This window comes from Leptodactylus fuscus, chromosome 4, assembly GCF_031893055.1.
Source record: "Leptodactylus fuscus isolate aLepFus1 chromosome 4, aLepFus1.hap2, whole genome shotgun sequence".
Lineage (NCBI taxonomy): Eukaryota > Metazoa > Chordata > Amphibia > Anura > Leptodactylidae > Leptodactylus > Leptodactylus fuscus.
The window spans coordinates 81813538-81838562 of record NC_134268.1 but is presented as its reverse complement, the minus strand read 5'-3'; the positions used below and the strand labels follow the sequence as shown (position 1 = coordinate 81838562).

Here is a 25025-nt window from a genome sequence, read left to right as displayed (position 1 = left end):
GAGTTGCATCCATCAAACACCATACCTACTGTAAAGCATGGGGGTGGAAACATCATGCTTTGGGGCTGTTTCTCTGCAAAGGGGCCAGGACGACTGATCCGGGTACATGAAAGAATGAATGGGGCCATGTATCGTGAGATTTTGAGTGCAAATCTCCTTCCATCAGCAAGGGCACTGAAGATGAAACGTGGCTGGGTCTTTCAACATGACAATGATCCAAAGCACACCGCCAGGGCAACGAAGGAGTGGCTTTGTAAGAAGCATTTCAAGGATCCTGGAGGGGCCTAGCCAGTCTCCAGATCTCAACCCTATAGAAAACCTTTGGAGGGAGTTGAAAGTCCGTGTTGCCAAGCGACAGCCCCAAAACATCACTGCTCTAGAGGAGATCTGCATGGAGGAATGGGCCAACATACCAACAACAGTGTGTGCCAACCTTGTGAAGACTTACAGAAAATGTTTGACCTCTGTCATTGCCAACAAAGGATATATAACAAAGTATTGAGATGAAATTTTGTTACTGACCAAATACTTATTTTCCACCATAATTTGCAAATAAATTCTTACAAAATCAGACAATGTGATTTTCTGGATTTGTTTTCTCATTTTGTCTCTCATAGTTGAGGTCTACCTATGATGTAAATTACAGACGCCTCTCATCTTTTTAAGTGGTGGAACTTGCACTATTGGTGACTGACTAAATACTTTTTTGCCCCACTATATATATATATATATATATATATATATATATATATATATATATATATATATATATATATATATATACCTATGTCTTGAATTTAGAAACAAAATCATATTTGATTTATTTGGAAAGTAGAAGGGGAGGTTGTTTAGATTAGTGTAGGGATTTCCACTTATCCCGGCAACGCCTTTAAGTATAGAATAATTTCTCTTTTTAGAAGATATCCAGCAGGAACAATGATGGTTATTCTTTATGGCCTTATTCACACATTAATGATTTGGTTAGTGAATTCCATCAGTGATTGTGAGTCAAAACCAGCAGACTACACAGAGGTAAGATGTAATGGAAACATGTGAACCCGTGTTTCAGATACATCCCTGGTTTTGGCTTACAATTACTGATGCAATTCACTGATCAAATCATTGACATGTGAAGGCCTTACTGAAAAATCTTTCTTTTTGCCATCTATTGTAGAAAAACTGAATGCTACAAGAAATATAGAGGCTCCTAAGATTAGTAAATACTTTAATGGTGTGTTACTGTATGCACTCATACGTGTTGTCTGTCTACATTGTGATAAATACACATAAAATGAAAGCTACTGCATGTGCTATTCTGAATGATGCTATAATAAGTATGACTTATGTCAATGTGATGGGAGATACTGATACTGATCTGTTTACAATGACAGAAGAAAAATGTGTCATGTAGGGACATGCTGCCCTCTACTGTCCAGAATCTTCAATATTACCCAGCCACCCATGTTAATACTAGATAAAGGGTTGACGTTTATGGGCTGAGAGATCGCATAATTTTAAATTTTTGAAATACTCTAGAATATAAAACATGACTGTGCACCATAGAGATTTCTATTAATAAGTAATATACGTTATTCTTTCAACTATTTTTGTCTACAGATCCAGATTTTAAAGACCTTGGAGTTCTTAAACCATTACCTGGTAAGCTAGCTTTATTCTTAATCAATCAATTTCTTTCTTTCTTTCTTTCTTTCTTTCTTTCTTTCTTTCTTTCTTTCTTTCTTTCTTTCTTTCTTTCTCTTTCTTTCTTTTTCTTTCTTTCTTTCGTCATTTTTATAAACACACTTTTTATTACCTTACAATATAGTTTGTGAGTTTGAAATGGGGGGACCAGAAGGCATAATAGAGTCAGTGCAAATCCTTAAAGAAGGGAAGGCTTCTGCAAACGAGGCAGTTGATTGCAAATGGTATATTCGCGCACCACCTCGGTCAAAGGTAAGTTGAATTTTTTTGTCAAAAAAGCAGCGCTCCAATATATTAGCTTAAAAGTGCAACGTTTCAATCCACAAGAGACTTTTCTCAAGGCTGCGTTTTATGATATTTATTTCTTGGTCAATGTCTACCAACCTATGGGACGTTCACCCAAGTTCTACTTGTTTTTCTGCTGGTGAAGCAATATAATCATGATAAAACATTTGTTAATTAGTGTTGTGACAAAAATTCTGCTACATGAGAAAGCTTTCAAACATGAAAGTGTTAATAATTTATTTTTATCAATTAACAAAATGCAAAGTGAATGAACAAAAGAGAAATCTAAAATCAATAGTGACAGAAAACTAACCGCAGATCTTCTGTGGATGTAGAATTACACAAATTCTTTAGTATCTTCATGTAATCCCAGGCAGCCTGGATGATAGAAAAAATTCCAGCACTTCCCGATGTTTAAAATTCTTTTAAATCTTTATTTTCAATCCATTAAAAGATCATATGGCAACCACATAAGGGTATAAATGCATAAACGGCTACGCGTTTCGGGACACGTCTTGTCCCTTCCTCTTGGCATACTTCCTCTATGCCTTTGGGAGGCAGGAAAAATAACCCATTTTGGCTTCATAGCAAGGGTCTAAGAGCACAGCAATCCCGTACACATTTCCAATGTTGGTTCATACTAGTCAACTCACTTGAATATAAATACAGCTTTTTCTTCAACTCTACCCACAAGTGTCCGATTGGGTTGAGGTCTGGTGTCTGTGGGGGCCAATCACGTACCTCTACTTCATTGTCATTGAATATTTATTTATTTTTTTCAACTAATCTTGACATATACTTGGGGCTGTTGTCCTGCTGGACACATATAGATCAGAACTAAGACCACCATCAATCCTGGTCAAGTATTCAATGTCTTTGGCTGTGAAATAACCTCATATTATCAGGCTTCCTCCACCAAACTTCCTTCAATTTCTCATTACATTAGCCCCCTTTCCTTTGTTTCTTCCAAACCCATTTGTGCCCATCGGAGCCTATGTCTATTGACTTTTGCCTCATCGCTCCAAATCTCCAATTTCCAATCTTCTATTGTTCACTTTTCGAGCTGACGCATCTTATGATATTGAAGTGGAGGCTTCTTCACCTTTTTTTCAGGCCATCATTCCAGACATGTGTAATGCCTGTCAAACGGTGCTTGCAGGGACGTCTGTCATCTTACTATTACGAGGTGTACAAGCCACCTCCACTGCTGTATTTGTTGCGCCAGAACTGATAGACCTTGTGATGAGCCGACTTATTGACTTCGATATTTTGCCTGGACCACTACCTCCTTGCTTTTGAATGGGTGTCCGGACTTAAGTTTGTATTCTTCCATTGATGATCTGGATGATACTGTTTCTCTTTTCTTCAGAAATCTTCTTCATGGCTGATTCTCAAGTTGAACCAATTTAGATTGAATTTCAACCTAATAACAAACTGAGATATTAGGGAATTTGAGAACAGGTTGTAGTTTGTAGTATACAAGAAGAAAAAGATTTTTCAACCACCAGTAACAAAACAGTAACAATGCAGATACATGACAAGAATCTGCATAACTAATCATATGCTACATAGCAACAAGTCAAATTTACATATGAGATAGCCAAGATTGCCTATAAAATGATGGTAGTCTCATGTTTGAAGCTGCAGTGGATGGTGAGATATGGAGCCTGAAAGTCAAAAGTTCAAAACACATATCATAGAATTGATTTATCTTTGACTTCACACGTTATTACATTTTGGAAGTGATCTCAATTAAATCATTTTGTGATAAACAAGGCAGTACACCAATTTATTTTTCATACATATCAAATACAAGTTATGAATTATTGTTAAGGTGAATGTACAGTGTCCAAATGTTGAGCTGATGAGCACCAATTGCACATATACAGATGTCTCCTATTTAACTGGTCTCTGGTGTGGTTTAAGATTTAAAATTCATTTAAACTTATTAATGAAACCAATTCAATAAAATATCATGATGACATACTAACAAAATCCTTTCAAGGCTACTGTCCTGCCTTCTCTACTGGGTGGTCACTCATAAACATATAGGATAGTTAGGACATCATGTTGTATGTAGAAAAAGGGTTGGACGAGAGGTTCGACCACCAGATCCTCCAGCAATGAGGAGAGCGGAAACTGAAAGTCCCCCTAAAGTCTTCCTGTGAATGAAGTTCTAGTATGCGTGTGTGGCTAGAACTTCATTCATATGGGGTTGCCAGGACTGCGATCTCTAGCTTGTACAATTTATACATTCCTTATACATTCCCCTTTCTGCCTTTGTTGGCACATTTTCAAGATATAATGTTTTTTTTTGTTGCATGTTAAATAATGATTTAGTTTTATAGTATGGTTTGTCATGGAAGCAGCAATACCAAATCTATCTATCGATATAGAAAGAGCAAATAAATCATTATTTCTACAGCAAAAGGGGTATTTTTTGTGTTATTTATTTTTTTACAGTTTCTTTTTCTTTAGTGCTGCTATGGGACATGAACCAGTAATTATCTGATGCCTTCTTCCTTATTATACACTGCAATATTCAAGTATACAGCCTTGAGTAATCGATATTGCAAGAGGCAGGATCAATGGCAGACTTGATGAAAGCAAACCCAGGGTCACTGATCAGATCCCCGGCTGCCCTTCTATCCCTACTATGGATGATTGACTGTAGCATGCAATGGCTTCCCAGGTCATAACACAGGCAGTTCAGGGAGTATGTCTCTTTACAGCAAAGGCAGGATTTGAGTGCTCACCATGAGGCCTCCATACTTTAACCCAACTGGTAGATCCCAAACAAAATCTGGATTCTTTGCTAAGGAAGATACATTTTGAGTCCATAAAGGTCAGGTTTCTCATTCACAATACCACTAAGACTAAAGTGGCTGTCAATAGCAGAACTTGTAATGGGCACTGCAAGTCTTAAAATGTTCTGGGTAGAGACAAGGGTGTGTAATGAATATGCCAACTGTGTCTGGATGGTGGAGGAAACTGTAAGAGCTGCATGTGTTTGCCAGCTGATCAAGTGTTCTTCTCTACTGGTCATCGGTTTGCTCCACGTAACCACTGCTCCCAACACTTCCTAACAGCTCAGGTCAGGATGGCCTAGATGGTGGGCTATTCATCAAAATCACCATCTGTCAAAGTCTATCACCTGGGCACAATGTGTTTGAGTGCATTGTAGAATTATGTCTAGCAGCAAACAATCACTTACCAAGAGATACACTACCCAAAAATAGCCTCTGAGGTTCTTATTTTATAGGACAGAGGGGGAAGCAATTATATACCATCCTGTAGTGAGACCCAGTGTCTAATCAGACCACATCCTTAATCATTTACATATCTGCCTACATATATTTGAGACATACAAGAGACAGACTGCAAACTATTATGATAAGGTGTCAAAAAGTCAAATTGTGATGAAAAGCTTGCCATCTCATGAGCCTCATTCCTGGACACATCAGGGCAAGAAAAAAGATAAGAAAGGACACATCTGTAGCAATGACACCTGGCATATGCTGATGACCATAAGGGTGGTAGTACGGTCAGTGCAGACAATGTGATTCTTGTTTAGTAGACCACAGGAGCCAGGTGGAAAAATATTCACTGCAGGTGTAAACAAAGCCGTATTTGTAATGTAGTTACATCATTTGACAACAAAAATCTTAGGAGTTGATTGCATTGACTTAAACATTTCAGTAACTAAGATGCAGCAATTTTCTATCATTTAAAGTGTTTATAATGGTGGAATAATTTTCTCTGATACAACAAAAAAAGAAATACAGCAGTGAAGCCTAAAAATACACCCTGCATATCTTCCTAGTTCACCTAATTAAATTCATCTTGGTTAAGTGACATAATATTTCCCTGTACTTTTTTTTCTAAGAAAAGTAATTTGACATATTCTCTGGAAACATTTCTCTAGCATGTACTAAGAAGCTTCGTCTCATCAATAATGGAAGGAATGTGCAGTCTAATAAATGGTTTGCTTTGAATAGCAGATAATTGGAGTACTTACTGATTGAACTGTGAATGCTCAATCAATGTGTAATAGGGCTCACATAATGGACTTTCTTTACTTCCAGATATACTTGCGATTTTTGGACTATGAAATGCAAAATTCAAATGAATGTAAGCGGAATTTTGTGGCGGTGTATGATGGAAGCAGTTCAGTCGAAGATTTAAAGGCTAAATTTTGCAGCACGGTTGCTAATGATGTGATGCTGCGTACAGGACTTGGAGTAATTCGAATGTGGGCAGATGAAGGCAGCCGCACCAGCCGTTTCCAGATGCTCTTCACATCTTTCCAAGAACGTAAGGCACATTATGTCTCATGTTGAACTAATGCACCATAATAGCTGTTTATCTCTCATAATCAAGTTGCTCTTCACAAAATGTCTGGTTTTCCTCTCTGTCTCTAATAGCAGTTAAATAAAACAACGCAGTAGTATAGGGAAGATTACTTCTATGATTCAGCCATTTCATTGGGTTTTGTAGAACAGACAAGGTTCAGCTTTTAAAGGTGCAGATTTAGTAATCCGGTGTGATATTTTGACAGTTTAAACTGAGACCAACCAGTTTACATAGTCGCATATACTAGAGAATACAATTGGTGTATCAGTATACTTAAAGGGGTCGTCCCATCTCAAGCATTCTATCTATATTGGTATCTTCTATAAATTGAGTTTTCCTAAATAAATTGCTTTAGCAATGCTGTTTTGTTTTCCGGCTATGTGAACTTATTCCTCCTATTGTTTACACGGCATTTCCATAGCACCGGACCTGTGTGACAAGATAGGACAGATGACATCACTCACTGCTCTCACTGTTAGCTATAACTCTGCCTTTCAGCTAATTGCAGTTTGCTTATAAAGCCCTGTCTGTTATCTCTCTATGGGTAAGTTCACATGATGGAATTATTTTCTGCCGTGTGGCTATTTTGCGCGGCTAGCTACAACGGGATGCCAATGCAGTACATCAGCATCCTGTTGTGCCATCCTGATCCTGAATGAATGAACCTAAGCCGAAGGGTGTCTCGAGCCGCGGACGCCACAGATGACTCACCCACGGAATCTGTGTGAAGAAAGGGCATGTTGCTGCTTTTTCCCGCTAGCTCAAAAAAATCACTAGTGGAAAAAGACTGCTAGAGGCTCCCACTGAAATGAATGAGAGGTGGTTTTGCAGGCGGATTTTGAGGCAGATTCCGCGTCAAAATCCGTGTGCAAAAAACTCTGTATGAACATACCCTAAGTAAACATACAGATAAAACTCAAAGAGTCAATTCTCTAGGAGCATGAGCATATTATTACATCAGCATTTATATTTGATTTCTAGTAATTATAATAAGTATTGTGATACTTCATAGTGTCCTGTTCAGCAAGCTGGGGGGAGGTGACTTTATCTGTTTGATAAAGGAATGCAGGAAGTGAGAAGAAGAAACAGCAGGCAAAGCTGCTGAAACAGGGAGATGGGAAAAACCCTTTAAGTAAAATTTTAATCCTAAAGCCTAGAAATATGAGGAATAGTAATACATGAAAATACATTTATATGTTCTTCCACGCTAGTCAATGTGCCAAATCATAAGAAATAAAAACATGGCGATCTTGGATATTTCCTGAAAGTTCTTTAATAATGCCTTAAACCCCTAATATTCACACTACATAAGTAGAAAGGGGAAACCCCTTGAACTTCCATAAGAGTAGGCATACTCCCTGAACTTCTACCCTGTTTCCCCAAAAATAAGTCATCCCCCAAAAGTAAGACATGGCAGAGGTTTTGTTGAATTGTCTAATATAAGGCACCCCCTGAAAGTAAGACATCCCCCAATAATACGGTAATAATCTTTCTGCCCAAAGATTGTATGAAGAAAAACATTGAAGCCAGCTGAACACTGTGCGCAATGTTCTGTGTGCACAAATTTGCCGGCTGCTGACACCGCTGCAATACGTTGTATCTACTGTTAGAGCACCGCACACAGCGTTCAGCCGGCTGCAATGTTTTTCTTTATACAATCTTTGCACAATCTTAGCACATACTGTAAGACATCCCCTGAAAATAAGACATAGCATGTCTTTAGGACCAAAATTTAATATAAGACACTGTCTTATTTTCGGGGAAACAGGGTATGTGCATGGTGCTGGACTGCCGAGTCACTTGCTGCTGAAATGTGCATTCAGGGGTTGGTGCAGTGTGGTGTAACAAGGATGCAACTTCCAAAATGGGGTGGGGACTGTATGAAAGCTGACCTCTCCAGCTCCACAAAGATGTTACTGAAGTTTTGGCAAATACTGTATAATTTAACGTCTGAGGTAAATACAGTTCCACCCTAAATATGGATGTGTCCACACATAACTGATCTCCAATGTAGTATTTCCCTTAGTCTTAAAACAAATTCAACATATATCATGAGAAGCTAGACTTAAAGACTGTGAGTCCCCCCCCCCCCACACTGTGTGATCAAATATAGATACAAAGAGGATACATAGCATGTCACTTGTGATCAGGGGTAAACCTAGCTTCTCCGCTGCCTGAGGTGAAAAATAGAAAAATCCCCTTCTCTCCTCAAAAAATACCCAACCTGGTGATCTTTAGTTTCGTGATGGGGCCCTCTAATTACAACTGTAGACCATGCCTCACACCCCTTCACTCCTCTTACTTAGCTCACACACAGTATAATGCCCACTTTACTGGCCCCCACAGTACATTATCCCCTTTACTTGCCCCTATAGTGTATTACCTCCTTTTTTGGCCTTTACACAATATAACAACCCCTTTAGTGACCCTCACACAGTAAATTGTCCCCTCTACTAGTTCCCACACAGTATACTGACCCCCAAAGTATATTGCAACTTTAGTGTTTACCACAAAGTATATTGTCCCCTTTACTGGTATATAGCCCCTTTTACTGACTCCCATAAAGTATATTGTCCATTTTTAAGCTCCCACACAGTACAATGTCCACTTCTTTTTGACCCACACAAAGTATACTGATATCTTTTTGGCCACCACACATATGTCAGTCTTACATTTGACCTGAATTTTTCAAAAGTTTTGGGCTTGGGCTAACTCGAAATTTCGGGGCTACGCCACTCACAAAGCACTATTGTGCTTATACTCACCTTGATTCACCTCTCCTGGGCATCTTCGCGGTGTCCTGCAGCATCTGACATCCTTCTTAGGCTGCTATGTGACTTCATACCAGCAAGGGTCATCTTTGAGGCCAGTGATTGGGCCACAGTGGTCATGTGCCAGGCGTCATGATGTTAGGATGCTTGGTGTGCCCTAGGGCATGTGACGTCAGACTCAGGCCAGAATAGGACTGAAGAGGACATTGGGGACTGCTTGACACCCAGGAAAGGTGGGTATAACTGTTTGCTGTTTTTGCTCACCTTCCCCAATGCCTCCCGTCACAGGTCACTTTATGGCAGGTGCAGCCCTACTTGTTATAAATTGTCACAAAGCCAAGATGTGTTAGAAAACTGCTTTATTTGTGAAGTACACATTTAGCCAAAAGGATGGGTAAGGAAGGACACATCTATAAGATACATTTCAAAGGGAGAGATGATGGTCTAGGAAGGGAAATAATTAAGAATACCAAACCACTGTAAGTACTTTAAGGACATATAGCCCCACTAAGGACTATGCTCCTTCCTAGAAAAAAACAAGCTAACCTCTATTCCTTCATGTTAAACTAAAGTGACAATCAAAGTGCCTAGTATTGATGTGTGAGATGCTGTAGTTGATCTATCACAGACCAAAGACTAAAGGGTTCAGAAATCCTGTCGTATACACACTTGGCCCCTATACAATATATAATATTCTATCTGTACAATGTGGAAAGAAAAGTAATATGGTATCACAACACCAGCTGCTTATGGCACACTGTATGTAAGGGATGGTCCAATTGTATGGAGACACCTAAATTATTGGAAAATGTTGGTTGGGAATGCCATTCTGTGTGTAGCTTGTTGCTATGGGGAAGGGGGCAACGCTGTGGGGGGAGGGGGCGATGCCATTTTCAAAGCAGCCATCTTGGAACCAAGTGATTTTTTTTCAAATGGGAAGGTGTGCATTTGACATATGTATCTGATACATAATTTGATGTGACAAATCTAATGTCACAAACCAGCAAGGAAGGGACAGAGATTGTGTTATTTCTGGGGAGGAAAGTACACAAGTGCCTTCAGCAGATTTCAATACTTGGCACCCTAACAGACCACGCATCTGCCTAGGCACAATTGGCCAATTACTTGTCACATTAATCAAACAGGTTCTGTGTTGGGCAGAGAAAAATTGAACCTGTTGTGACAGATTTGTTACATCCCCTTTTTGGTAGGTCCAACATAGAACTAGTTTAGTGAAATTTGGGAATCAGTTTGGAAAATGTGCCATGGTGGATGGGTAGTCTGTTAGCATGCCAAGCATTGAACTTCTCTGCATTGAACGCTGCTTACTGGAGATGATCAAGTCTCTGTACTCTCCATGCATGTTAATCTCACAATCCACTCATGTCTGAGTCTGCAACAAAGAAAATTTTTCAATTGGTTACAAGATTTTGAGGCTGCTTTGACTGCCCCAAAGAGAGTTGCCCCCTCCTCCTTTACAACATGCCGCAGCAGGGTGGCATTTCGAATTTCCAAACGTCTCCATACCTTTGAACTAACATATATTAGTTAGTTCACATGGGTCCTAAATCTGATAGCTGATATCACATAGTCCTACACAACACCGCCTTTGAATCGTACATTTGTACATCCAGGCCAGGATTGTGGGCAACCATAATAAACAGATCTTTAATAGAGATGAGTGAACAGTAAAATGTTCGAGGTTCGATATTCGTTTTGAGTAGCCCCTCAATATTCAACTACTCGAATCGAATATCGAACCCTATTATAGTCTATGGGGGGAAAATGCTCATTTCAGGGGTAGGCAATGTTCGATCAAATTATACTTACCAAGTCCACGAGTGAGGGTCGGGCTGGATTCTCCGAGCAGTCTTCTCCTTGCAGCGTCCCCGCGGCATCTTCTGGCTCTTCATTCACTCTGCCAGGCATCGGTCCTGGGCAGAGCCGACTGCGCATGCTCGCACTACAAGCGGACATGCGCAGTCAGCTCTGCCCAGGCCCGATGCCTGGCAGAGTGAATGAAGAGCTGGAAGACGCCGCAGGGAAGCTGCACGGAGAAGACTTCTAAAGGTAGGAGAAGAACCAGCGTTGATTGGCCGACTGTATAGCATTCGGCCAATCAATGCTGGTTCTGCATCGAACTTTTACATTCGAACAGCGAGTGGTACTCGATCGAGTACGAGTATTTCAAATACCGTAGTATTTGATCGAATACCTACTCGATCGAGTACTACTCGCTCATCTCTAATCTTTATCTTTTCCTAAATTTCTTTGATCAGCAGATACTGACTGTGGCATTATAATAATAATATTTGCTCTGTATCTGAAATACGAAAGTAAACTTATGAAATATGAAAAAAAACAAAAAAAACTTTGCGAGTCCAGTAGGTGATACCTTTTTTAATGGCTAACTCATAATGATCACAGAATATGATGTTTCGAAGCTTCCTCTGAGCTCCTTCTTCAGATATATCCATATTCATGAGATATATCTGAAGAAGGAGCTCAGAGGAAGCTTCGAAACGTCATATTCTGTCATCATTATGAGTTAGCCATTAAAAAAGGTATCACCTACTGAAGACTCGCAAAGTTTTTTTGTTTTTTTTCATATTTCATAACCACTGGCTAACACGGTACCAAAACAAACATTTTCCTTTTACCGAAAGTAAACTTAGTAATTGTTAACGTTAAAAGGAAACTGTGACCATCTCAAGTCCAAGATACCAAGGTTTAGTAGTCCCGGCTGCTTCAATTATATAGTTTGTCTGTGCGGGGAAATGCTGGAGATGACTTTTTGGAACTGGTTAAAGGGGGAGACACAAATGGGAAGTATATTATCAGTTTTGGGGACATCTGAGGCCCCAAGTGTGGTAATGGGTTCCCTTTAAGTTCAAAGTAAGCCAAAATATGACATTATTTATGTGCTCTGATCTACTTTGCTCTTTCTAGCTTATCTAATTTACCTTTGATTTATTTTGTGTTTGTTCTATGAAAGAAACTTCTATCATCCACGTATTGACATTTAAGATAATTTAATACTCTTTGGCTTGTCTCATTGTTCTAGTGTTTAATAACATTGCAATGTTACAATGTAGATTCGGTTTGGATGTATTATGACTTGTAAGTTAATTAGGTCATTTGTGTGGGCTCGTTGGTGCCTAAAACTCATAAATATTGCTTGTTTATCTAGAGTATTCATAGGAAGTAACAGCAATATTTTCCTAGGCTACAGTGATATAATGAATAAACTCCAAAACCATGATTATAACATTTCCATATGAGCAGATACATTGATGCATCTTATATTTCTGCATTGATAACAGTGTTCTCATGGATGGAACTACAAATGTCATATCAGAAAAATATTGAATAGTGATCTGGAATTTTGTTGCTCAGGCCCAATCCATAAGATATACACCCTATCAATGAGGTGCAAAACTGCATTGAAACAGCTTCATTCTTATTTACAGACCATGTCTGGTACTGGATGGTGCCTTCCAAAGGAACTGAATTGCACTGCACTTTATGCTTTTTTGTGTGCATGCCTCCTTATAGAGGACCTTTCATCAGATTGGACACAGGCAGTTCTATATACTGCTGGAAAGCCGACAGTGTGCTGAAATCAGCTTTCCCGATCTGTGCCCCAGGTAAAGCGCCATCGGTCCCGATACCGTAGCGCTTTACAGTTAGAAGGGCGTTTCTGACTGTCAGGAACGTCCTTCTCCACAGCAGCGCCTATCGCGCTGTATTGTGTGAGCAGGAAGGAACGCCCCCTCCCTCTGCTCACAGTGTTCATCCATAGACGAGTATTATCAGGAGGAGCTGGGTTCCTCCCCGCTTACACTGTACAGTGTGATAGGCGCTGCTGTGGAGAAGGACGTTCCTGACAAACTGTCAGAAACGCCCTTCTGACTGTAAAGCACTACGGTACCGGAACCGATAGCGCTTTACCCGGGACACAGATCGGGAAAGCCAACAGTGCGCTGAATTCAGCGTACTGTCGGCTTTCCAGCAGTATATAGAACTGCCTGTGCCCAATATGATGAAAGGTCCTCTTTAATAAGGCACCCAAAAATTTGTTAGATTTTTTTTTCAAATTCTTATGTACTTATGTATTTTTATCAGTGCTTTCATATGAAAATGGAGTTAAAGAAAATCAAAGTAGGGCCCAAACTGGTTTACTAGAGTGAGCAGCTCTTGGCATTGTTTACATGCTATGAGTTGTGATGCTCGCTCACCATATTTTTAGTAGGGACAGTTATCAGTACTGCAGTTGTGTTCTATTGAAGCTTATGAAATACTGATAACCAGTGATGTAACTAAAGGCTTGTAAGAATTCCCTATCGCAGATTCTTGATAGTGGCGGTTATGGGTGCTGCATCAGTATCTCAGATACTTGAAAATAATATAGTTTTAATACCCACAGCTGCAGGTATCAAAAATACTGTGAGTGAGCAGCGCAATGCCCGACATGTAAGCAATATTGGATACTGTGGGAAACAGCTGACCTGCGGGGTCCTAACAGTCTAAGAGATCAGTGGGGGTCCAATAGCTGCTGATCAACTGTTTGAAGGTACTGTGGTGCTTTTGCGAGAGCCATGACTCCTTCGCTATTTACATTGCACAATGCACCTGTCAAGTTATTACAGCCTGTAATACTACTACTACTATAATATGCTCCACAGTGGTCCCCACACAGTATAGTATGTGCTACAATGACCCCCACACAGTATACTATGCTCTACATTGACCCACACACAGTATTATATGTTCCACAGTGACCCCCAACCAGTATTATATGCTCTACAGTGGCCTCTACACAGTATAATATGCTCCATAGTGGCCCTCTGCTTCTGTGCAATCATGGTAATCTGGGCCCGGTCATAGTCGTACCCCTGCAACTGTGATCATTATGCCACTGTCAATAACCTCTGCTACTGAAAGTAAGACAAGTGAGCAGCAGAGTTCATAGCATTTAAACAATGTAGGAGGTGTGTCAGCCAGTAAAAAACTGATAGGTGCCGATTCCAACAGGAACAATCTAAAATTGTTGGACTATTTCTAAAAAGTGGATAATCATTTTTTAATATCAGTTTTATGTTGGATTTACAGTATATTTACAGTATATTCCATTTTTTATATTTCTATTTTTAGTCTTTCTGATGGCTTATTGCTTTTGTATTCGATTAACAATATGATATTCTTACATAACATCAGAAAATGCCCAAGATAACCCAGAAATGTAATAAGTTACACTTTGTGCTCATACCTCCGATACAATAGATGTTTTCTATTATGATCAAACACTGCCATCTGCTGTTAATGTATCTTCTTGCAGCTTCTAATTTTCAGTATTGAAACTGAACTACCATCATTGCCACTACAACTTATCTGGCTTTGTTAGCACGTACCATATAATATGTAATTATTATACAGTATATGTAATAATAACTTATAGTCCATATGTCAAAGTCCCATAATGTTACAGTTGAGAAACATAATTTATACTGAAAAATCAGGAAAAAAAAAAAAAATCTCAAACATAAACTCATTTTTCTATCTCATCATGTGACCACACAATCATATTAATACTGATCTACATATTAAAGACCCCACCTCTCCATAGGACTTTTTACAAGTGCTTGTATTTTTATGCAAGATTATTTAACAAATCATTTTATTTGCACAATCGCATGAAGAAAAGTATATGAGTGTAAAGTTGTGACAATTATGGAATATACTCTGTGTCCTTGAGAAAATATATATTATATATCATCAATATATCAATATATATTATATATATTAAGACTTTGTTTATGCCAAAAGTGTGGAAGTTCTGTTTGTTCCAGATTGTACATTTGTACATCTGTAGTTATAAGCTAGTGATGCAAAGCTAATTAACTAATATATCCAAGACTTGTTGTGTTTGTGTTTTTACTATGAAATTTTAATGCTCTGAAATGCTTATTTTCTCTCTTACAGTAGATAGTATGGTTAAACTATTATATTAAGAAAACATGAGCATTGCTTCGTTTTAATGTTTCTCTTTCCTTTCAGCTCCATGTGAAGCAAATTCATTTTTTTGTCATAGTAATATGTGCATTAATAATACATTGGTCTGCAATGGAGTTCAGAATTGTGTATACCCTTGGGATGAAAACCACTGCAAAGGTAAAACACAGAATATGAACTGACTATATCAGCTCAATAAATTAGGAATAATTAAATATCAATAAAAATACCTTTATGTACTATCTATCTATCTATCTATCTATCTATCTATCTATCTATCTATCTATCACACACACATATATGTATTATGTGGCATGACTTTGAGTAGTTCCATATAAATTATCCTTGGACGTAGCCATCAGTATCCGTTTGGTCAAAAAATAAAAATTAGCACCAGCCCTGCCGGTGTATATAAAAAATTCTTTGCTGTAGTCACACAACTGTTATGATGACTTTTTCCCTAATCAATTCCCCTTTCAATTCAAATGCTGGTTTGCATCAACTTGTATTGTATTATTAATTTCTATCTACCACTGACTTCCATAATAATAAACATAACTGATTAACCCCTTCCCACCGCAAGCATTTTTCAATTTTCGTTTTCGACTCCTGGTGCTCCAAACAGCATACATTTTTTATTTTTCCATTTACAGAGCCGTAGGAGGGTTTAATGATTGCGGGACAAATTGTACTTCGTAATGGTATCATTTAATATTCTAAATTATGCACTAAAAGCTGGAAAAAAAGATTCAGAATTGGACAGAATTGGAAAGAAACTGCATTTGCGCTGTTTCTTACTTATGGGCTTTTTTCTATCAGTATATCAAATCAAATCAAACAAGCTTTATTGGCACGTCCGAATAGATATTTGGCATTGCCAAAGCTAGTAGAGTTGGGGGGGAGTTGGATTCGGGTGGGTGAGTGGTGGATATGGGGGGGGGGGATAAATATAACAGTCCGTGGAGTCTCATCTTCCTCTTGTTTGGTGACAGCTGGACACGTATCGGGCAGCGATCTCCACAGTGGCCTCTTCTTCTATATCTGCAATGCATTTAAAAATACCAGCACTTCTATTACAGGATGCAGAGCACACTCTGTAATAGAAGTCAGTGGGTGACAAGCCTGCGAGTCAATAGGCTCTTGGCTGGCATTTGAATGGATCACTACCCCCAGATCTTGTTTCAAGTGCCCACTCGCCGTAGGGAAATTGATGTCATTGCCGTGGGATGGGGAGGGTTTAATGTCATTAATTGTGGGGTTAATACAGTGGAGACCCAGTGGCTATGGTTGCCCCTCAGCTCCTGTGCGATCACCATATTTAAATAACCAACATCCGTCATATTATTACGCTAGATGTTGGGAAATGATTTACTGTAAACTGACAGAGCTGGATTAATGTTGGTGAAGGCACCTGGGCCAGGTTTGTATTGGGCTGACAATATAGTATAGGTCCACACCTTATGATAAACTGAAGCAAACTACTAGCAAGTCCTCCATGTTGCTAGTTTTTTTTTTCCTTACACGCTTTCCAAGTTTACCAAGACAGACACCTATGATAGGATATGTGATCAGTGTCTGACTGCTCAGATGTCACCAATAATATGAATGGGGTTCCTATGTTCCAAACTCCTCATCACCACAAGAGCGTGGTGGGGAGGAATTATGATGGCACAGCAGTCAAGCATGCACCCTGCTATGTAATTAAATGTACATAGGACTGATGGAGATACTGTAGTAGCGTATAGTGCTTTACTTTGCCAGTCATAGGACCTTTAAAAACATTGACACCATACACGCTTAACTGCAGCTAAACTCCTCGTAGTTATTGACATGATATCTCTGTTCTAGTGATAGGTGAAGTTTAGTACCTACAATTTTATGGAATTACTGGAATATGTGAGATTTCTACATGCATTATTTTTGGTGGACACAAGTTGATGCCAAACCATCAGTTTCCATCTGTCTTTTTTAAGTTATGATCATTTTATTAATATGTCAGACCTAGCTAGAATATTGCAATTTCTTCTATAATAGCAGCCACAGATACCAACTGAAAGTGACAGCTATATTACATTGCATTGTTCATTACTGTGACACCATTACAAAGGCCTGAACATTTCAGAACCAGCTATTGTACTTCCACGACAGGGTTGTTCTCCGTATTCACGACAATGCCCTACTACAGAATCAATCACCATTTTCCTGTAACAGTCATGGAGTACTGTGTATAGAGTTGGCATGCAGCTCTCAATTTACGCGATTGATAATCATAACATTTTGTTTTCATTGCCTATAACATATCTTCAATGTTCTTATCCTACAGAAAAAAGAAAATCCAACCTTTTGGACCAGCTTACAAACACCAGTGGAACAGTTATAGGGGTCTCTTCTTGCATTGTTATCATCCTCATTATTATCTCTGTAATAGTACAAATCAAACAACCTCGTAAAAAGTTCATCCAAAGGAAGGCAGACTTTGATCAAACAGTATTTCAGGAGGTGTTTGAGCCTCCCCATTATGAATTATGCACTCTTAGAGGTTCAGGAGCTGCAGCAGACATTGCTGATGTTGCAGATGATTTTGAAAATTACCATAAATTACGGAGATCATCTTCAAAATGCATTCATGACCATCACTGTGGATCACAACTGTCAAGCACTAAGGGCAGCCGTAGTAACCTTAGTACAAGGGAAGCACCCATACTAACAGACACACCAAACCAGCCTGCTAAACCCAATCTACAGCCTATGAATAGAAGAAACATCCTGGTAATGAAGCATAGCTATTCACAGGATGCCACTGACACATGTGACATTGATGAAATCGAAGAGGTGCCCACTACAAGCCACAGGCTATCCAGACATGACAAATCTGTCCAGCGGTCAGTATCAATAAATTTTTGATGAAGACATTTACTTAAGGACTTGCTCGTTCCTCCAGATATTTCCTTTCATATTTTTTATGTTTCATCATTCACTTCATTATCTTATGATTTTTTGTAATTTTTTAAAAATTTTAGATAATGTAAAAAAAAAAATTGTAGAATGAGTGCACACCCATTTCTGAAATTATGAATTATCAAACATTTTTTTTCCATCTCATTTAAAGAATTATAAATTAATTCATTGATCAATAAGAATCCTAAACGACAATGCATCCGTAGCTCGTACAACTCTTACTAACCCTTCTTCTTCAGTGAATGCTTCTATTTCTATTTCCAGATTGCACTTTTTACTATCTTGAAATATGTCATGCTACTACATGCATGCAATATTACATTAACATATACAGTATGTATGAAACGATCGGAATTTTAGTTCTATCCAGTTCTTATAAACGCTACTGTGGATTAAGCATTACTAGATATGATATGTGGTTCTGTTTTATGAATCAGTAAGAAATCTAGCAGAACATTTTAATAATAAAAAAAAATCAAAGGAAAAAAAAAATTAAAAAAACTTTTTATATGTAGTGCATACTGAATGACTGTGAATAAGATTTGTATACATATTGTCAGGGTAAAATAACCGCTCCATAAAATCATTGGATGTTCTAGCACTAAGTGTATGTTTATCTGTGTTTGTAGCGCATGCATACTTGTGCTTATGTGTTTGTTTACATGCACTACATGCTTTCTTTGCACATTAAAATCACTAATATCTTTCAAATCTTCTTCTCTTGTTTTAGTGTGTTTTGCATGCCCGTGTGTTTCTTGTATTGTGTAATGTGTTATTTATGGTCATTATCTGAACGTAATCTGTTTTATGCAAACACATTGAATGAACTAGCCATAACATTCCAGGTTCTGCCTCATTGGGTCTCTAAACAAACATGAAACTGAATACAACACAACTAGGGTATGAAAAACAGAATTAAGGTAAGGCAGTATTTGTCATGTCTTTGTAATGTCATGTATTTTTACTTGAACGTTGACAAAATTATTGATGGGATAAGAACATGCAGAACGTAAAAAGCATTGTACTGGAGAAATCTTTGACTGCATAAAATGTTACTCCTTTGAGCAATTTAACCCCTTCCCGCTGTAGCCATTTTTTCATTTTTACATTTTTGTTTTTTTACTCCCTGCCTTTCTAAAACTACAACTTTTTTATTTTCCCATTCATGGAGTCATATGAGGGCTTATTTGCGTTATGGTACCATTTAATGTTTCATATAATGTACTGGAAAACCTGGGGAAAAAATCAGAATAGGGAGGAATTAAAAAATGCCTTTGTGCCATATTCTAATTGGTTTTGTTTTTATGGCATTCACCTGTTAGCAAAACTGACATGTTACCCTTGATTCACATCTGTGTTTGGTAATCCGTTCGGGGGTCCCCATACGGACTCCCCTAAACAGATTACCGACGCAGATGTGAACGAGGCCTTACCTGTATTCTGCAGTCCAGTACAATTGTGTTGATACAAAAATTGTATAGATTTTTTTCTTTTTAGTAGCTTTACAAAGTTCCAAAATTTTAAAACATTAATGAATTTGAGTCTCCATATTATTTTTTTTAGTTAATATGCAGTTGTGCTCAAAAGTTTACATACCCCGGCAGATTTGTTTTTTTGGCCTGTTTTCAGAGAATATGAATGATAACACAAAAACTTTTTCTCCACTCATGGTCAGGGGTGAACCTAGCTTTTTTGCTGCCTGAGGCAGACGAAAGAAAGCCCCCCCCCCCGGAATGGAGGGGGTGTGGTGGAGCGGAGGGGGCGGGGTGAAGGGGGTGGCATTAGCAGGCAGAGAGCAGGCAGGGAGAGGACCTACTCTCTGCTAAGCGTGAGGAGAGGCCGCTGGAGCAGCGCTGCGTCCACAGGGCCTCCTTAATCCACCGCTCGCTTCCTGTGCTGTGCTGCCGAGATGGTGACCCTAAGCCAGTCCAGGACAGCTTGTCCTGGACTGGCTTAGGTCAGCAAAAATGCCACCCTCCCCGGGGCCCTGGCATAGCGCCGCCTGAAGCGGTTGCTTCAAGTCGCCTCATGAGAGGTGCGGCGCTGCTCATGGTTAGTGGTTGGTTGAAGCCATTTATTGTCAAACTTCTGTGTTTTCTCTTTTTAAATCATAATGACAACCAAAAATATCAAAATGACCCTGGTCCAAAGTTCACATACCCCAGTCCTTAATACCGTATATTGCTTCCTCTAACATCAATTACAGCTTCAAGTCTTTTGTGGTAGTTGTGGATGGGATGAGGCTCGTTATTTTCTCAGATGGTAAAGCTGCCCATTCTTCTTGGCAAAAAGTCTCCACTTCCTATAAACTTCTGGACTTTCTTGTATGTACTGTGTGCTTGAGATCTCCCCAGAGTGGCTCAATGATATTGAGGTCAGGAGACTGAGATGACCATTCCAGAACCTTCACTTTCTTCTGCTGTAGCCAATGACAGGTCGACTTGGCCTTGTGTTTTGGATCATTGTCATGTTGGATCCATCCAAGAACATCCAATGTGCAGCTTTCCTGGCTGTTGAGTCCAAATTTGCCTCCAGTATTTGCTGATAACATACTGCATTCATCTTTCCTTCAACTTTGACCAAGTTTTCTGTGCCTTTGAAGCTCACACATCCCCACGTCATCAATGATCCACCTGTGTGCTTTACAGTATGAATGGTGTTCATTTCATCATAGACCTTGTTGACACCTCTCCAAATTGATTATTTATGGTTGTGGCCAAAAAAAGTTTGATTTTTGTCTCATCACACCAAATTACCTTGTTCCAGAAGTTTTGAGGCTTGTGTCTGTGCTGTTTGGCATATTGAAGGAGAGAGTCTTTATGGCATTTGCGCATTACTGGCTTTCTTCTGACAACTTAACCATGCAGCCCATTTTTTCTTTAAGTGCCTCCTTATTGTGCATCACAACTGTTTTCAGAGAGTCCTGTATTTCAACTGATGTTATATGTGGGTTTTTCTGTGTATCTCAAACAATTTTCCGGGTAGTTGTGGCCAAAATTTTGGTTGGTCTACCTTACCGTGGTTTGGTTTTTACAGAGCCCTTGAGTTTCCATTTGTTAATCACAGTGTGAAAGTGCTGACTGGCATTATCAATTTCTTAGATATCTTTTTGTATCCCTTTCCTGTTTTGTACAGTTCAACTACCTTTTCCCAAAGATCCGTGGACAACTGTGTCAACTTCTGGGCATGTTATCAGGCCAAAATCATCAGGGTGTGTGAACAGGGTCATTTTGATGTTTTTGGTTATCATTATGATTTAAAAAGAGAAAACACAGAAGCCTGACAATAAATGGTTTCAACCAACCACTAGCCATGACTGAAGAAAACGTTTTTGTGTTATCATACATATTCTCTGAAAAAAGGCCAAAAAAACAAAAAATCTCCCGGGGTATGTAAACTTTTTAGCACAACGGTAAATGTAGCTGAGTTGGGCACCTTTTTAGGGAGACAGGATGTCATTTTTATTTGTACCATTTTTGTAATTATGTGATGTTTTAATCATGTTTATTACTTTTTTTGGGAGGCAAAGTGGTGGTTCAGCTATTTTGTCAGAGGCTTTAGTCCAGGTCTGGATGGAGATCCCTCCACAACCTCATGAGGAGCATGCCCAGATGTTGTAGGGAGGTCATACAGGCACGTGGAGGCCACACACACTACTGAGCCTCATTTTGACATGTTTTAAGGACATTACATCAAAGTTGGATCAGCCTGTAGTGTTTTTCCACTGACTCCAAATCCAGGCCTCCATTGGTTAATAAATTTGACTTCCATTGATGATTTTTGTGTAGGGTTGAGCCGATCTTGGACTTTCAGGATAATTTTTGAAATCTGATTTTCGATCATTTTCCATCTGATCGTGATCGTGAAATTTACTCGATTGCCGATTGGAATCCGATCTTTTCCGATATTCTTATTGAAACTTAGTAAATCCCCTTGTCCAGCAGACACGAGATGACTATCACTTTCTAAAATTGCCCTATAATTGTGTGCAGTTTCAATCTATAAGAAATAAATTATTAGAAGTCCACGAGTGAGGGTCGTGCTGGATCCTCCGAGCAGTCTTCTCCTTGCAGCGTCCCCGCGGCATCTTCCAGCTCTGAATTCACTCTGCCAGGCATCGGGCCTGGGCAGAGCCGACTGCGCATGCCCGCACTACAAGCGGGCATGCGCAGTCGGCTCTGCCTAGGCCAGATGCCTGGCAGAGTGAATTCAGAGCCGGAAGACGCCACGGGGAAGGTGCACGGAGAAGACTTCTAAACAGTGGCGTAACTAGGAATGGCGGGGCCCCGTGGCGAACTTTTGACATGGGGCCCCCCCTCCCCAAACCGATGCTGAAGACCTCGACTGACCCCCTCCTCCGCACTCTATTATGTCCCTTAGTAAGCCCTGCACACAGTATTATCCCCAATAGTGTCCCCTGCACACACAGTATTAACCCCTATAGTGTCCAATGCACACAGTATTAACCCCTATAGTGTCCAATGCACACAGTATTATCCCCCATAGTGTCCCCTGCACACACAGTATTTACCCCTAGTGTCCCCTGCACACACAGTATTATTAACCCCTATAGTGTCCAATGCACACACAGTATTAACCCCTATAGTGTCCCCTGCACACACAGTATTATTAACCCCTATAGTGTCCAATGCACACACAGTATTAACCCCTATAGTGTCCAATGCACACACAGTATTAACCCCTATAGTGTCCACTGCACACAGTATTATTAACCCCTATAGTGTCCAATGCACACAGTATTATTAACCCCTATAGTGTCCAATGTACACACAGTATTAACCCCTATAGTGCCCCTGCACACACAGTATTATCCCCCATAGTGTCCCCATATGTCCCACTGTGGACACCTATAAACATTTATTATACTCTGGGGTCTGAAAAGACCCCAGAGTATAATAATCGGAGACCCGGGGGATTAAAACCATTAAAAGAACAGAGACAGTTGCTTACCTGTTCCTGTCGGCTGTCCTGTCCGCTCTTGTCCAGCTTTAATGACGTCAGACGTCACATGACCCGGGAAGCTGGCCTGGGTCATGTGACGTCAGACACGAATGACGGAGGCCTGGCAGGATCGCGGAGAGGTAAGTAACACTGTTTTTTATGTTACCTTACCCCTCCCGGTGCGCCGATCATTATACTCGGGGGTCTGCAAAGACCCCCGAGTATAATGATAGCCTCTGTGGGCCCCGCAGTGTCACTTGCCGATCCCGGCCCAGCCAGGATCGGCAAGTGAATGGGGCCCGTAACGGACTTTTAAAAAAAAAACAAAAAAAAAACGCAGCGGTAGCGGCTGTCACCGGGCCCCCTAATGGCCCGGGCCCTGTGGCAGCTGCTACTGCTGCTACCACGGTAGTTACGCCCCTGCTTCTAAAGGTAGGAGAAGAACCAGCGTTGATTGGCCAACTATATAGCATTCGGCCAATCAATGCTGGTTCTGCATCGAACTTTTCCATGCGAATAGCGAGTGGTAATCGATCGAGTATTTCGAATACCGTAGTATTCGATCGAATACTACTCGCTCATCTCTAATCATTACAATAGTTGTTCTTAGTGTAACTTTATATATGATTAATTTTTTTACAACTTAATAATAAATATCACTTTTTGCAACCTAGATCATGTGTTTTTCATAGTTATGTCGATCCATATACAGTATATATACTATATTTTTCTTATTTTAATTTTTCATTATTGCATTGTCTGTAAGGGTTTATTGTCTTGGAATTGCTTTTGTTTTACTTTATATTGTAGTGGAATATGTGTAGTCTCTTTTTATGGTCTATGGTTTATGGTGTATGGTTATCTTTTTATGGTGCTTTTCTTCTTCCGTAGATTGCATTTATAGTACAATGTGTTTAGCATATTTTTGGGTTTATGCGTTTTGTAATAACATGTCTATGTTTTCTTTCATTTTTCAGGATGGCCTGTTTAATTATTTATTTTGCTTTCAGAGAAGAATTTTTACAACTTTAGGACACAAGTCAGTATGTTCTATAGAGAATTATTTCACCCATCTTCAGAGAGTGGACTCTGGTCTAAACTCATTCCACTGCCTTCTTAATATAGGATATACAGACATTCCTGCCCTCAACACAACGTTCCTGCTACTCAATGACATTGTTGTAATTTGGTTGCTGGCCACCAAGTGCTCCTTAGTTTTTAAATACATTTTGAAATATACTGGATACTTGAAGAAGAATCTGGTTACTGATTGCAGAATTCCCAGCAGTATTTGGTACAGTATTTTACTTTGACAAGGTCATTGTTTTTGTTTTACTGAACAAAACCGATGTGAAAAATAACCCTCAATAAAATTTCTTAATTTGTATATTATTTTCATTTTAATAGTTACTTGAAATAAATGCTCCAGAATTTTAAAAATTATACAGAAATTAAACTTTAAAAAGAACATGACTCTGCTATTATTACCTTAACAGATATTCTATAAAATACCATTGTTTTGATTAAAATACTAAATGGCAATAAGATATTTTCTTCTGTCTTAATTTATATTTTCTGATTTTAGTTACTATCTTAATTTTCAATTTTTTTGGTAATACACTATTGGCGTTTGTCCAATAATTTTAAGTTGGTATTTTGTGTACGGCTGTGATAATATTCTAAATGGCGAGACCAAATTACTAGACTCTGCTTTTCAGTCTAGTAGTTCCAAATTTGGAGCAGGTAAAGATGTGTTTTATTAAATCATTACAATATGCATGTATTATCATTTGTTAGCATTAACGATTGAATTCCCTATCTGCTTGCATATTGGTCTTTCTGAATAAATTCATACATTATTGTATAGTTATTCCGATCGATAGCTCAAAATATGGTTATTAACCAAATAAATGATTTATTGAGCCTAAAAAAAGGAAAAATATTCAAAATTTAAAATAATTTATTATTACAATTAAATCTATA

General features: G+C 39.1%; 1 protein-coding gene across 1 annotated transcript in view; it reads left to right on the top strand.

Moving 5' to 3' along the window:
- NETO1 (neuropilin and tolloid like 1) overlaps window positions 1-24475 on the top strand; it is a 127996-nt gene extending 103521 nt beyond the window's left edge. The window contains exons 5-11 of the mRNA XM_075270761.1: window positions 1618-1659; window positions 1826-1953; window positions 6072-6300; window positions 15168-15281; window positions 17446-18004; window positions 18926-19000; window positions 24020-24475. Of these exons, the coding sequence (XP_075126862.1) occupies window positions 1618-1659; window positions 1826-1953; window positions 6072-6300; window positions 15168-15281; window positions 17446-18004; window positions 18926-18986 (1133 nt within the window). The 3' untranslated portion in view covers window positions 18987-19000; window positions 24020-24475. The remainder of the gene's footprint in view (window positions 1-1617; window positions 1660-1825; window positions 1954-6071; window positions 6301-15167; window positions 15282-17445; window positions 18005-18925; window positions 19001-24019) is intronic.
- The last annotated feature ends 550 nt before the right edge of the window (window positions 24476-25025 follow it).